The sequence below is a fragment of the Leopardus geoffroyi genome, chromosome B2 (genome assembly GCF_018350155.1).
Source record: "Leopardus geoffroyi isolate Oge1 chromosome B2, O.geoffroyi_Oge1_pat1.0, whole genome shotgun sequence".
NCBI classification, from domain to species: Eukaryota; Metazoa; Chordata; class Mammalia; order Carnivora; family Felidae; genus Leopardus; species Leopardus geoffroyi.
This window is the reverse complement of record NC_059332.1, coordinates 118,503,852-118,520,318: the sequence shown is the minus strand read 5'-3', so window position 1 is coordinate 118,520,318 and position 16,467 is coordinate 118,503,852. Positions and strand designations below refer to the sequence as shown.

The 16,467-nt window shown below is 40.4% G+C and overlaps 1 protein-coding gene across 5 annotated transcripts in view; it reads right to left on the bottom strand.

Moving 5' to 3' along the window:
• Window positions 1-15,192, bottom strand: part of AKAP7 (A-kinase anchoring protein 7) — a 153,286-nt gene extending 138,094 nt beyond the window's left edge. For 3 of the 5 annotated variants that reach the window (XM_045499620.1, XM_045499624.1, XM_045499621.1), the window contains exons 1-2: window positions 14,821-14,925; window positions 8,350-8,487 (exon numbers count right to left, since the gene is read on the bottom strand). In XM_045499620.1, the coding sequence (XP_045355576.1) occupies window positions 8,350-8,487; window positions 14,821-14,839 (157 nt within the window). In that variant the 5' untranslated portion in view covers window positions 14,840-14,925. Of the gene's footprint in view, window positions 1-8,349; window positions 8,488-12,336; window positions 12,359-14,820 lie in introns of those variants that run through there. The other 2 variants (XM_045499623.1, XM_045499625.1) reach the window with 2 other exon arrangements.
• Between the last annotated feature and the right edge of the window lie 1,275 nt (window positions 15,193-16,467).

The window sequence follows — 16,467 nt, the reverse complement described above, 5'->3', positions numbered from 1 at the left end:
ATTCTTGTTTTGATAATCTTTCCTTTTTTTCTTGTCATATAAGCAGTCAAAATCTTTGAAGTAACCATTTTTAAAACTCCTCAATTTATGACTTAGAATATTAACTGCTCTATTTCATAGCATTACTCCCCCTTATTATCTGAGTAATCTTTAGCAAATTACTAAAACTTTCAAAAAAAAAAAACTTTACCTCCCTCATTGAGTTTCTCTGAGGATTAAGAAAATATAAAGCATTTAGCGATGTGTTGGACACCCTTGATAACATGATTATAAAATACTGCTCTCAAGATGAATTTTTTTTAAAATATTTAATTTAGCAAGTATACTTGGGCAAAAACTTTGCTGAGATTTATAAAATTTTACACATATTAACAAGTTGAATCCTCTCAACTCCTGAAATAGCTACAATTATAATAACAATTTTCCAGATAATGAGACTGAGCCTTAGACATTTGCTCAAAGGACACAATAAGGAAGTATAACAGCATGGTGTTGGGATAAGAAGACAGCTACATGGCAAAGAATGAAACTGGATCACTTTCTTACACCAGACATAAAAATAAGCTCACAAAATAAATGTGAGATCCGAAACCATAAAAGAAAAGGCAGTAATCTCTTTGACAGTTTTCAGCAACATTTTTCTAGATGTCTCCTCAGGCAAGGGGAAAAAAGGCAAAAATAAACCATTGGGACTACACCAAAATAAAAAGCTTTTGCACAGCAAAGGAGACTATCAACAAAAGAAAAAACAACCCACTGAATGGGAAAAGATATTCACAAATAATATATCCAATAAGGGGTTAATATCCAAACTATATATTGAACTTATACAAAACCAAAAAACCAAAAAAACAAAAACAAAAAACAAAAACTTAAAACATGAGCAGAGAACCTGAAGAGACATTTTTTCCAAAGAAGACATACAGATGGCCAACAGACACATGAAAAGATGCTCATCAGGAAACTAATTATCCAGAAACTACAGATCAAAACCACAATGAGATATCACCTCACACCTGGCAGAAGGGCTAGACTCAAAATGACAAAAAATAAGCAGCATTGGCAAGGATGTACAGAAAAAGGATCTCTCATGCTGTTGATAGAAATGCAGGTTCGTGCAACCACTGTGGAAAACAGTATGGAGGTTCCTTAAAGGGGTGCGTGGATGGCTCAGAAAGTTAAGCATCTGCTTCTTGATTTCAGCTCAGGTCATGATCTCATAGTTTGTGAGTTTGAGCCCCATATCAGGCTCTGTGCTGGTGGCACAGAGCTTGCTTGGGATCTCTCTCTCACACACACACTCAAAAATAAACTTTAAAAAATAAAATTTAAAAACAGAAATACCATATGATCCACTAATTCTACTAGTGGGTGGAAAATGAAAATGCTAATTCAAAAAATATATGCACCCCTATGTTTATTGCAGCATTATTTATAATAGCTAAGATATGAAAACAACCCAAGTGCCCATGGATGGACGAATGGATAAAGAAGATGCAGTATATACATGGGAGTATATACACTGTATACACATCATATATATATATATATATATATATATACATACACACACATACACACACACACACACACACACACACACACATATATATATACACATACATACAATGGAATATTACCCATAAAGAGAATGAGATCTTGCCATGTGCAACAACATGGATGGAGCTGGAGGGTATTTATGCTAAGTGAAATAAGTCAGACAGAGAGAGATAAATACCATATGATCTTACTTATATGTGTAATTTAAAGAAATAAATAAAAAAACAGACTCTTAAACACAGAGAATAAACTGATGGTAAAGGGGATTAAGAGGTACAAACTTTCAGTTATAAAATAAATAAGTCATAGAGGTAAAAAGTACAACATTGGGAAAACAGCCAAAAATACTGTAATAATGTTATATGGTGACAGAGGGTGACTACATTTATCATGATGAACAGAGTAATGTACAAAATTGTTGAATCAGTATGTTGTACACCTGAAACAAACATAACATTGTATGTTAATTACACTCCCAAAAAATTTTTTTGCAGGGGGACGGAGATGGGCAGAGGCAGAGAGGGAGAGAGGGAGAGAGGGAGAGAGGGAGAGAGGGAGAGAGGGAGAGAGGGAGAGAGGGAGAGGGCGAGGGAGAGAGAGAGAGAGAAAGAGAAAATCTTAAGCAGACTCCATGCAGCCCAATATGGGACTCAATCCCAAGACCTTGGGTGAAATCAAGAGTCAGATGCTCAACTGACTGAGCCACCCAGACACCCCCTGAAAAAAAAATTTTTTTAACTTATTTAAGTAGTATCTACACCCAACATGAGGTTTGAACTGACAGCCAGCCAGACACCCTCAAAAAATTTTTTTGAAGAGAAAGTGTAGAACCCTGTCAGTCTGACTCCACAGCCCTTGCTTATAACCACCATAGTTTAACACTATTAGGAATAATGTTAGTGGACATGATCAAAGAGGAATAAGTTTATCCAACTTTCTATTTAGTGAATCAATGAAGCTTACATTTTTAAAAGCAAGTTTTTAAGCACATTTAAAAATTCTAATTGTAGGGGCACCTGGGTGACTCAGTCCTTTAAGCTTCTGACTTCGGCTAGAGACATGATCTCACTACTCATGGGTTCTAGCCCTGTGTCGGGCTCTGTGCTGACAGCTTAGAGCCTGGAGCCTGCTTCTGATTCTGTGTCTCCCCCTCTGCCCCTCCCCCACTCACACTCTGTCTCTGTCTCTCTCTCACACAAAAATAAACACTTAAAAACATTTTTTAAATTCTAATCATATTTTTTCATAAAAAGAATAAAAGCCACTCATAAAAAATTAGCAAAAGGAACTAAAAAATTGCTCAAAAAAACCACTATCTTAACACAACCACTATGAATTCTGGTGACAGGTCACACAAAGTACTTACACTACTGTAAACAAACAACCCATACTTTTTTCCACCTACTTTTTGACTTTGCACTGTACGTATGAAATATTCCTCCCAACACAGTTTTCAGAAATATTATTTTCATAACAACATGTAATTACATAATGTGTAATTTAAAGCATTAGTATAGCTTACTCAATCACGCTCTAATTTTGAACATTTGGGGTTTTTCCCCCAATATTTCTACTATTTAACAGACACTGTAACACATATATTTATGAATAAGACCTTTTTCCACAAGTAAGACTATGTCCTTGCATTGGGAATCCCATGAGTGGATCTATCCCATGTTTGAACATTGCTGGAGGTCCCAACAAACTCCATTCTAAAAGGACTCAGTACATTGTCACAAGCAAGGTAGACAGGACATTAAAAGCACTTCATATTATTTTGAAATTGATATTTTTGAAAAAGATATTGCCAATCTGATAAGTTATAGCCATATTTTAAGGTACATCCTTTAATACATCTGAAGTTGGATAACTCTCCGTGTATTTATTTACTAATTGAATTTTTATCTTCTACTTTGCCCAGGACCATTATTACCTGACACACTGCAGGCACTCAATGTGTGTGGGATGAATTAATGTATTTATTGGGGTTTTCCAATGTTTTTTGTTGTCTTGTGCGTTTTTCTAAGGGAAAAAGATAAAACCTTTGTAGTATTTGACACAAATATTTGCCTTCAGCCCTTTCATAAAAATTTGGAATGTGTACTCCATGTTTCCCCAATCAATTAGAGATGATACAGAACATAACTGATCCTTTTTTATTTTTTTTTTAAGTTTATTATATATTTTTTTTAGTAATCTCTATTCCCAAAATGGGGCTCAAACCCATGACCCCAAGATCAAGAGGCAAGAGGCATACACTCTTCTGAATGAGCCAGCCAAGTGCCCCTACTTTATCCTTTTTTAAAATTGACTCAAGAGAGGCCTCTGAGTGGCTCAGTCAGTAAAGCATGCGACTCTTGATCTTGGGGTCGGGAGTTCCAGTCCCATGTTGAGCACAGAGATTACTTTAAGAAAAAAAAGAAGTTAAAATTGACTCAGGATAATCACTTACTATACCAGGTGTTAAGATTCCATCTTTATTTGACACAGCATTCTTCTATAAAAAATTTTATTCCAGAAAAGGTAGGTTTCAATCAGTATTTTAAAATACTTAAGAGTTGAAGAACTTTTTAAAATACATCTTAATGATATTAGCTAATAAACAAGTAACAAAATAATTTCCCAGATCTTTAAAGTCTCCAATAATTACAAGGTTAGAATTCTGTGTGAGGTAAAATAAAGATAATAACTTTGATATGAGAACTGAATTCTATACTTATGAAAGAAAAAAGGTACTCAAATATTTTATTTTGAATCGTGATTTAAAATGTGGCTTGATAGGTAAGGGCCATGATTCTCTTAAGAGAACTGAGTTGGTTAAACGAAAGCTCTCCACCAATTTACAATCCATGGGAAGCACACTAAGCTATTGCTTCCAGCAGTAGAATGACTCTTCGTTGCAGACTCTCATTCAACTTTCAGAGGCAAGACTAACAGCAACTCCAAGCATTTTCTGGATGGTTTGCTGGGTTTCTAACCAACTAGCCACCGACACTTCCATCTTGTAGAGAGAATAGACCCACCCAGGCCCAGGTCAACAACTCAGTGATGTTATATTTTCTCCCAGAATATGTTCAACCTATAGAGCCAGAAGATGTGACTTAGGTTGTATTGCTTCCTCAATATTTGTAGAAGATTTTCTTTCACACTTACATTTAGATAATTTATTTCCAGTGTGTATATTTATATTCTAATATATATAGTTCTAATACGTTTTATGTTTAATTCAGCATAAAACTCTAATACGTTTTATATTGCAGCATATAGTAAAATAATCTCTTCTCAAAAACAAAACAAACAAAAAACGTAAACACCCATTTTGGCCAACCAGACCACACGACACCTAATCGTGACACAGCACCCACACTCAAGGTAACACAGTTGGTGCCTAAGACCCTCTGAACCAAGCATTTGGGGAGGAGTTTTCTTATTGGCAAGGATTCTCCTTCCCACGATGTTCTTGTTAGCACTACTTTCCTCGTCACCCTGCCAGGGTTTCTATCGGCAAGAATGTCTTGGCAGTTAACTCACACTTTCCAACCACCAAAGGAAACTAAAAGAACCAAAGGCAACAACCAGCAACTTGAGAATTTTAAGGTTGTCGTCTACCACAGGCCAGTAAATTGGTTACATTTCCATGTTAATAAATGTAAGAGAAAAGCCACACGAAGTCCATTCAAGCCACAAACCAGTTTTGGATACAAACACTATTCCTATAGCTATCTTAAGTTGAAGGGTTGACAACAAAACTCCCAGTTCTTGCGCATTTCTATAAAAATCTCATTTCACAAAAACTAGCTAGTAGTTTCTAGTTTGCGAAGAATTTTAGTATTTGTTTCTAGTGTCTTAGTAAATGCTATTATAAAAGTGAGAGGGAACAAGTTGTCCCCAAATAACTAAGGGATATGTTTCATAGCTTTTGTAAATAGCATTTGTGCATTATTTTACATCTCTCATGGCCCTCTTGCCCACATTACGTCCTCTGATCTGTAGAGCAACACTGGGAGGAAAACAGTAGGGAATTCTGTATGGTTCACAGTCGAAAAGCCCAGCTCACACAGTTTAAGTGTCCAGGGCTACACGAGTAGAAAATGAAATAACCAAAACTCAAAACCCAAGTTTTCTGTTTCTCTCATACCACACTGACTGTGTGTAACTTGGAGCTTAGAATTTGAAATCTATCTTCCCACAAAAATAATATTGTACATGGTGGTTTGGAGTCTAGACTAACCCACAAAGCCCTCTAACTCACAAAGACTGAACTATCCAAAAGTACTATACAGCTAAAAATGGACTTCTGTGTGAGCCTGAGTGGCTTGGTCGGTTGAGCGCATGACCCTGGATTTTGGCTCCAGTCATGATCCCAGGGTTGCCGGATGGAGCCCTGCTTCGGGTTCTATGCCGAGCATAAAGCCTGCTTGGGATTCTCTCTCTCCCCCTTTGCTCCTCTCCCCCTATTCACAAGTGCGCTCTTTCCCTCATTAAATAACTTTTTTTTTTTTAATTTTAAAAAAAAAAGACTCGGAAGCCTCAGTGGCTCAGTCAGTTAGGCCTCTAACTTCGGCTCAGGTCATGATCTCACAGTTCATGAGTTTGAGCCCTGCATTGGGCTCTGTGCTGACAACTCAGAGCCTGGAGCCTGTTTCAGATTCTATGTCTCCCTCTCTCTCTGCCCCTCTCCCACTCGTGCTCTGTCTCTCTCAAAAAATGAATAAACATTAAAAAATTAAAAAAAAAAAAAAGGATTTGTGTGGACTGACCCAAGCCCCTAACTTACACACATAACACTTCTTTAGTAATAAATATAACATATACTGCAGGGAAAAGATCCTATCTGTATAAACGATTAGCTAACCTTCCCAATGCCTATCCTCTGAAGAAGTGGCTAGTCCATTCAGAGCAGGAAAGGAGTGCAGAGCCACAAACACATCCCCTTCCTTCTTTCTGGTCGCAGTGGTCATTGTTTCTCCTCACCAGTGGAGATCTAAGAATACAGCAGCTTCAGAAATAGTATTTGCTCTCTGGGATTCTGGCAGTATCTCTCTGTCAGTCCCAAGTAAAAGCTGTTTGTTCAAACAGGTAAGCTCCGTGTCAGTTATGTAAAGTCATAAGTACCTAGAGCTGGAAGGGTAAACAAGTCCCCGTCTTGTTCCAGCCTAACTGATGAGCACTCCAGTGGGAATGATTCGAATTGGAACAGGGCTGAGGGGCAAGAAGGGTGGATGGGAGATGCCCATCACAGGCACGTAGGCATGGCTACTCAGGAAAATTCTGCTTTATTTTACCTCCAAGTTAGAGAAAGTAATGAAATCAGAAAGAAGGGATTGCATTTTTTAGATAATACTCAAGGCATTCGCTCAAAAAGTAGGAAATTAAAAGGAAAACATGATTAAATCCTTGCTATTCTTGCCCCTTGTTTCCAAAGGATACCTTCTTCCATCTAACAGGTATAGTACTTCTTCAAATGAAGGCTCCTTGAACAGCTATAAAACCCCTAAAAGCGGCTCTTCTCTACAGGCTAGCTGTAAAGGATAAGACAGGAAACCGTGCCCTGCCTGAGGAAACACCTCTTTGTCCTTCCTTTTCCCCTTAGATTATGGAATGGAGAAAAAATTACCAGAGATTTAATACACTTTAAGTATCCCTCTCTCCTTTTATCAACCCAAAACATAAATCAGCCTTGCTGGGTAGGAAGACCGTGAGATAGAGAGCAGTGTGGTTTCTGAGCCTGGATGACCACCAGAATCGCATGGGATGTTTAAAAACAAAAAAGATCCCCTGGCCTAACACAAAAGTGGAAAAGAGGAATCTGTACTTTTCCATCACTCCACAGAAAATCCAGATGATCAGCTAAATCCAAGGACAGTTAATATAAAGGAAAGAACCCTGGATGGTTCATACTTATCCACCAGGCCTGTACTCTTGTCAAACCTCCAGGATGCTTCCCAGGACACCTACTAACCCCACATCCAGGTCAGATGCCTCTCTTGACACACCCTCGCCCCATACAGCCCCAAAGCATCCTGCACAGCATTCGTCTCAAGAGATTGTAACTGTTCACCAAAGAAATGACTAACAAATCAGAAATCACAGATTTTGGAAGTAGTTATTTTCAACTGTGTGAATTTAGCTAATTAACTTCTCTGAGTATCATTTTTTTTCTTAGAAATGAAGAGATTAAACTAATTCTCTTAATGTTTATTTATTTTGAGAGAGAGAGAGAGAGACAGAGAACGCAGGGGTAGGGGGAGAGGGAGACAGAAAATCTTAAACAAGCTCCACGCTGTCAGCACAGAGTCTGACACACAGGGCTCGAACTCATGAACCCCAAGATCATGACCTGAGTAGAAACGAAGAGTCAGACGCTTAACCGACTGAGCCACCCAAGTGCACTCTAATTGTTCTTCCAAACTACCACCTCGATTTGTTGTTCAAATTGCAAGCTAAACACTGAGAGTAAGTAAGGACCCCAAGAAGACAGAGTCCACACCCATGGAGGCAGGAGGGGGCCCAGCCCCTTCTACCACCTGGACAGATGTTCCTTGCAAGGTGGCAAGGAACCCCACAACGGGGGAGAGCCAACTAATTTCTTATGGATCCTCTAGTTATAGAACCTCAGTCAAGATAAAACCGTATCAAATGATAGCCAGGCTCTACAGAAGACAGCAAAGTAAGGGGCACAGAGTATACGGTCAATGAACATTTGTAGACTACATTGGTGCTTTCAGTTGTTTTCTATTGGCAAGTAACCTGGATGGTAGGCAAATCTGTCTCGTTTTCAGTACTTACTTGCACACTCATCTTGAATATCTACGGTGGCAAATGGCATGTCTATCAGAGAATCCATAGCACTAGCTTCAAACTCTTCTTCTTCAAATGCTTCCTTTTCTTTTGACACGTTTTCACACTCACTAGACTCCATTCCTCCTGTAACATATCAAAAAGAAAAATGTATTATTTAACTCATTTTTGAACATTATATCCTACACTACAAGTCACCTGAATTCAACATAAATTAACATCTGTTGAGAAATGACACAACTTGTCTTCAAACATACTGTAAACCTATCTAAGTATTATTTGTATCCTATTCTACATTTTTATAATGCACTTTTACGTCAAACAGCATTAATAATTTTCTGAAGCACAGTATTCAACTCAGGGTTAGACGGAGACGGGGTTAATCAACAATCCTCAAGATCTTTTGTAGCTATCTTTTCTTCATTCTAAAATTGCATTTTTTTCCGCACACTTTTTGAAAGCAAACAACGTTTTGTAGGTCTCCTTCGTGTTTATTTTTAACAATATGATTTATGTGTACTCATTTGTACAAGTTCTAACCTTTATTTTTTTTCCAATAAAGACTTTTAAATTTTTTTCTCTCCATTATTATATTCGTATCGGAAATTCAGTTTAAAAGGCAAGGCTCTAAATATGCTTCCTAGAAATTCAGTGATTAAAAAGCGGAAGATCTTATAGTTTCCTTCACAGGCTTCCCAAGGACATTTGCTAGTATTAAAGCCACATTTCACATTTGGTCTTTGTTTTGTTTTCTTGTTACGGATGGAACAGCTATATGTCTCGGGTGGAGGTGAAGGGAAAGAGGGTGTCCGTTCAAGTTGATAAAGTTAACTGCAAAATGTATCAGTAGGTGGTAGTTCCAGTACCATTATTTGCAACACTTTTATCGAAAGAACACAAGTGTCGCTTGAAGTAGGACTGAACAAAATCTTGGGATAATTGTATTTACTAAAGACTAATTTACCATGAAAGATATTAATGAAATTATTTATTTCATTTTGTTGTAATCCTCTATTTTCAAATATAATACCTAAAAACCACACTCCATTAAAAATATGGCTTATAATATGGGGCACCTAGGTGGCTCAGTCGGTTGAGCGTTCGACTTCAGCTCAGGTCATGATCTCAACAGTTCATGAGTTCAAGCCCTGCGTCAAGCTCTGTGCTGACGGCTCAGAGCCTAGAGCCTGCTTTGGATTCTGTGTCTTCCTCTCTCTCTGCCCCGGCCCTGCTTGCACTCTCTCTCTCTCTCAAAACTAAACATTAAAAAAAAGAATAATTTAAAAAAGAGGGAGGAAAGAAGGAAAGAATAAAAGAATATGGCTTACAGTATACAACATAACTATCACTGAAGGTCATGGTTAACATATATATCCAAAAAATCTAAATTTTTATTGCAATCTGAGTGGTCTCTATTGTTCCCACATACACACACACTCATCTATTTTCTAGATATAAGCAAAAAAAACCCACAAAAATATTTTTATATAAATTAGTCATGTTAAATACCAAAACAAACAAAAGCATTAGTACATTCTTAATAATGATGCTATTTATCAAGTATGAGTGCCTGGCACTCAAGTGTTCAACAAATATTATCTTAGCATGAGTCTAATCATAAACTTACAACTATTTGAAATATGTGAGAACAAGTAAAGGTTCCCTCTCTATTTTTTACTTGCATTGAAAAATACAAATGCAGTTTATACCGAAACACAAATTTTAATAATAGATCGACACATATCTAGTACCTTTGGGCACTTGCAGCTACATGTAAAGAATCATTACTGACCCGCTTACACTTGAAAAGGTAGCAGCAAAGAGTATTTGGGCAGTTAAATATGCACAAAGCTGAATGAAAAATCAGAACAAAATGAAACAATCCCAACTTTTGTTTTTCTCTATTGTATCCTTAGCCTAAGAACCTGTTACTAAGCTCTGAAGAACTAATGTACCCCCATGGTCACTGGAATTAAATACTGTAGAATATACTTGAAATTTGCTGAGAGACCTTAAGCATTCTCATCCAAAAGAAGTATGTGAGGGGATGGATGTGTCAATTAACTTAACTGTCGTAATCCTCTCACAATACATTATAGAAAATCATCACGCTGTACACTTTAAATATATACAATTTTATTTGTCAATTACATCTCAATGAAGCTGGGAGGAAAAAAATAACTCAGTGACATGAAATTGGCCATTAGCACTGACATTTCAATTGTAGCTCTAAAGTCCATGTGCCACTTGGAAATAGACTGGATTCTTGACAATACATGGAATGGCAAGAGGCTGACTTCTGGGCTCTAATCATACACTTTGAAGGCAAAAGGAAAACTTGAAAAGCATGATGAATTAAATTTTGTCATTTTTTAAATGAAAATAATTCTTGAAATACTTTAGTTTCTCTCGAGCTCAATTAACCAATAGAGGACAGGGTGATGCGGATCCCTCTAGCTACACCAAAAGCAGACTCAGGAAAGGACAATGGTGAGGTAAAAAGGCGAGGCCAGCTGGCTGCTGTAACAGAAAGGGCCTGCAGGGCTCCTGGGGGGCTCAGTCCATTAAACATCCAACTTCGGCTCAGGTCATGATCTCGCGGTTCCTGAGTTCAAGCCCCGAGTTGGGCTCTGTGCTGACAGCTCAGGGCCTGGAGCCTGCTTCGGATTCTGTGTCTCCCTCTCTCTCTGCCCCTCCCCTGCTCACACTTTTCTCTTTCTCTCTCTCTCTCTCAAAAATAAACACTAAAACAAATTAAAAGAAAAGAAAGAAAGGGCTTGGTACCAGAAATCAGAAGGCTGGCATTCTAGGGTCGTGTTGCTCCCACTCACTAGCCATGTGATCCCAGGCAACTCATACCAACTCTCCAGGCCCGACTATTTATCTTATCTCCTAGATGACATCATTGTCCTAGTTGAAAAATTCTAAATCCTGGCTGCATTTAGAATCACCTGGAGCTTTTTAAAATTACCAATGTCTCGGTCCCACTCCAGGACAATCAAATCAGAATCTCTGGAGATCAGGACAGCTGCTGGTATTTTCCTAAAGCCTCACAGGGTGATTCTAATATGCAATCGAAGTTTTAAAATCACTGCTCCAAAAGATCCGCTTTCAACTTCTTCCATACCTTGATTCTACACCACACCAGGAGATTATGTTAACAGTTGAGAATAATCAACTTAAAAGTGAAAACTTAGGGGAGCCTGGGTGGATCAGTCGGTTAAGAGTCCGACTTCAGCTCAGGTCATGATCTGGCGGGGAGTTCGAGCCCTGCGTTGGACTCTGTATTAACAGCTCAGAGCCTAGAGCCTGCTTTAGATTCGGTCTCCCTCTGTCTCTGCCCCTCCCCACCCATTCATTTTTTTCTCTCTCTCGCTCAAAACTAAATAAACATTAAAAAAAAAAAAGTAAAAACTCAGATCAGATGTTTACTGTTAGGGAAAACTTTCTTGACCCCCAGCTCAGGGCTGAGTTAGGGAATCCTATCCCCTTCCCAGTACCTAGTGCTTCCTCCAGTCATAGGACAAATACACAATGTGGTAGGTGTCCATTAGTCTGTCTTCTCCTTTAGACACTAGGCTAAAGTAATCATATATAATTTACCACTCAAACTGAGACACTTTTGAAAGTGAAAGAGGACACTTTTCATAATTACACCCCTACCAATAAGTATGGTCCCCATATAAGTCCCTTAAGTGCCACATCTTCTCACTTGATTCCTCAATGCCTAGTACAATGTTCAGCTCACAACTGGTGACCAATACGTCTGTACTGAATGACTGGATACAGAGAAGCACACACTTGAGAGCAGTTAATAAATCACTCAGTTATACTGCAGTATGGCTACTCAATGCCCAAGAACAAATCATTTCTGGTGCTGAAACAGCAGCTTCAGCACGTCACAGACTCTCCTTTTCACAGGACAATGAAGGAAAGGTACTGCTATCCCAAAATATAAAAGGTAAAGCATATGACTTGCTCAGTATCATTCTCCATCTTGTTAAATAAGGCATATATAAACTCTTGAATGCAATGCTATGTCAAATCAACAGTCCAGAACTTGAAATACAGACTTCGTTCCATTAAACTACAGAACAAAAGAAACCATGTTTGTAGATATGAATTATTAAATAATAGCATTTAAACCATAAACTGGTTGTTTTGAGTACTTAAAACTTGGTCTAACTATAGTGAAAATTATCTTTTGCACAAATCCAAATAAGAATGATGCTAAGTGCATTCGTAACAAAAATGAGATGAAACTGGGAAACTACTCCTACTAAAAACAACAGCTAACACTTGAGCATGTAGTAACGTTAGGCTAAGCTGGAAGCACTTATAGATAAAGACTCCTTTAATCCATACAACCATGGTATCGGGGAGGTACTATTAACTTACTGATTTTATAGACTAGCCAGAGAAGTAACTTGCCCAAGGTTACAGTTTAAACATAGTTTATGGAGCTGTAAACTGAGGGAATCCTTTCAAAAAACACTCTGGCAATCGATCAGGAGCTATAAAAATGTTCTTCTCGCTAACATATCTGTGTCTATCACATATATTGACAAAGACTCACCACAGCTTTGTTTAAAGAAAAAGTGGAACAACTTTTCAGAGAATAAAGCATACTCACTCTAATGACAACCAAGAATAATGGTTATGAAGACTAGCACAACCAAAAAAGTTTATTACTAATACTGACTTTTTAAAGCAAATACAATATTGTATGTTCTATACAGACAAAGACTAAAGGAAATATAAATCATTTCTAAATGCTGACATAGCCATACTCAATATATTTATATTTCCCCCCTCTGCTATTCAAATATTTTAAATAAAAAATTACTCTTATATCGGGGCGCCTGGGTGGCTCAGTTGGTTGAGCATCCAACTCTTGGTTTTGGCTCAGGTCATGATCTCATGGTTCATGGGTTCGAGCCCCACGTGGCGCTCTGTGCTGACAGCGTGAAGCCTGCCTGAGATTCTGTCTCCCTCTCTCTGCCCCTCCCCTGCTCTCTCTCTCTCTCTCTCTCTCTCTCTCTCAAAAATAAATAAATAAACATTAAAGTGTTTGTTTATTAAAAAGAAATTACTCTTATAAAAATTTAAGGCGTACATACCAAACTATATGTAAGTATACACTACTATTCAAATATATGTGCACTTCAGCAAGTGACTTTATTAAAGACAGGCCAACAGAGAGGAAAAAGGATAGCCAGTTTTGCCCTTTGCCACAAAAAAGGCAAGTTTCCTACTTGGATAATAAAATGTGATTTCATTAGATAAGATTCTTCTACTCAGTCTGCTAGTTACATTCCCCAAGACCCAATGGAAAGGGTCACTGCTATCCATGCTAGTCCGGGTGTGGCTACTAAAAATAGTAGCATCCTACATCTAGATAAGGGTTGAGCTGTGTGATAATCCACAAGTCAGCTTTGCTTTCCTCTTCATAAAAAGAGACCAAAAATACAATCCATTACTAGAAAGAAATGAAGAAAATAAGTTAATACTGTGTGAAAAGGAACGTTACTTGGTAAACTCCAAGATCATCTTAAACTTCGCTAGTTTGAGGGAAAGGCCCAGATGCGCCGTCAGTATCCAGAACTGCAAGGACACGCACTAAGCAGGGCGCCCGGGGTGTGGGTCTCCTTTCTCCCGGACGATTCCCCACCCACTCGCCCCGCCCTCCGCACCAACCCACAAGGTCATTTCCATAACACCTGTACACAAATTTCTATTAGTTACTGGCTGTCATGTAACACATTTTTAACATTTTAAGGCTCTTTATATCTTTTTATGCGTTTACACTACAAATATTCCGCCGGGGAGCGTCTTTTCTCTGATTGGCTTTTTGTCCCTTTCACCCCAAGTCCAACCCTTCGCTCGCTCTACCCGCAAAGTTCAGTTCACAAGAAATGCGGACTTCAACTGGAAATGAATTCTGGGCCCTACTACAAATTTGGCGCCAGTTTAAAAGAGGTCATTTCCACACCTAGAATAAAATTCTACGTGAAACAGCGGGATAGCTCGGGTCTTTAATGTCTGCGATAAACAAGGAAAACCGCGATTTTGTGGGTTTCGTTGACCACACAGACACCGTCGGGGGGCGGAGGGGATGACTTGAAATTTGAACTGAAGGTCACAAGATCAGAAAGGGGGAAACAAAAGTGAAACTTGGGGCAGGTTCACACCCCTCGCCTCCCGCCACACCAACAGCGCCTGCACTGGAACGCTGGGTTCCAAGCAGCAGCCAGCACACCCGGTTGCGCGGGGGGCTTCGGCGCGACCCCGAGTCCCACTGGCACCGACAAGGGACCCCGAGCGCGGCGGGCGTAGGTCGCGCTCCCCGCGCTGGTGGCGCCGGCGGGGCGGCGAGGCCCGGCCCTCCCCGAGGCCGGGCAATGAGCGGGGCCCACGCCCACGGCCGCCCACCCGGCCCGCTCGGCAGCCCGGGCTCACCGGCTCCGGGGCGCTCCATGGCGGCGGCGCGTCGGGGCGGCGCGTCCGGGCAGGCGGCGGCGGCGGCGGCCCGGCGCTGCGGCCCGGGGCCGAACGCGAGGCGGAGGCGGAGGCCGGGGCGGAGCCGGGGACTCGCGGGCGGCACGGGGGGGCGGGACTGGAGGAGGCGACGGCGGGGGGCGGTGGGGGCTCGGGCCGCGGCGACCAGGCCGGCGGAGACGCCGAGCCCCCAGAGCCGCAGCGCCCGCGGGAGCCGCATGGTCAGGCCCGGCGCCCGGCAGCGGCGGAAGGGGCCGGGCGATTCGCCCGGTGGTACCCGGATTGGGGCGAGCGACGCCGGCCCCGCTCGGGGAGGGCGGAGAGGCCGCCGCGACCGGCACCCGCAGAGATCTGGGGGCGCCTCTGTGCCTCGCGACGCTGCGTCCCCGTCTGTGCTCCCGAGCCGGCGGCCTCTTGCGGCCTTTGGCAGCCCTCGGTTATTTCCCGTGGCGCGGCCTTTCCCGCCCCAAGCTTTGGGATTAGGGTGAGCTTGAGACCTGCCTCCAAGCTTTCCGTGGCCCGTGGCCTCCTGAGGATCCATGTGTTTAGTTTTGCAAAGAGCTTTCAAAAACAGTTCTGATTACAAAATATTTGCAAAGAACGAGATGTACAAGAACGAGACCATGTCCATCTGTATAATTAGATGTGTTATTGACTTTGCTTTAAAAAACAAAAAAAAGTCAAATTGTGGCAAAGTCTCTGATTTTTAACAATGGCTTTATGCCTAGAAATGGAACCCGGCTAACTGATTTTTGTAGATTAAAGCATTGGTAAAATGGGAGGAAAAAGCAATTTACTTAATTGGGGGAGAGGAGGCCTTTTGACCTTGGAGCAGAATTCTACTGGACTTTTAAGTGCAAAGAAATCTGCATTTAAGAAAAATTAGACGCACCCCTTAAATTAATGTAGCCTGTTTTGCGGATACCACTTGACTTATCTTAAATGCGTCCTAGAATGGGAATGGAAGCAAAGAAGACCTTGGTACAACCACAGTAGTTGACATAAAGATCATACACAGAAAGTAATAAAGCTCGTTACTCTCATTCTAAAATTATTCTAGCAAGTTGAGTATTTGATTTGCACACTCATAACAATCATGGGCTGATTAGAGAGGCCTGACGGATTCCCCTGTCCTGAGGTTGTGCAGGTGAATAAGACATCTTTTTTTAAGGAGCTCATCACCTAATAACAGAGAAAGAAACACGAGTATCTGCAATAAGTTATACACTAAAAGCTGCAAAAACAAACAGAAAAAACAATCCACACTGCTATTGAAGGGGATAAGAATACGCCACCCCAAAATATGTCACTCTGACATTAAGATTTGGGACTGGGGGCAATTGAGAAACTGCAATGAAAGAACTCTGCCTTCCCCCCTTCTATGAAAAGCAGGGTAAGTGTCAGTTTGTGAAGATGACATACATTTCCATTTGTAAAGATTTACCCCTTTTCAGGAAGAGGGGGGGAGTCATACCAGAAGAGAAGAGTAATTCTTACCTGCATAAGGAACCGTACTAAATAACCCTTATTTACCAAACATTTCCTGGTCACCACCTGAAGGCAGAGACAAAGTCTATATTTACAAGTGCATAGAGGTTATTCAATGTA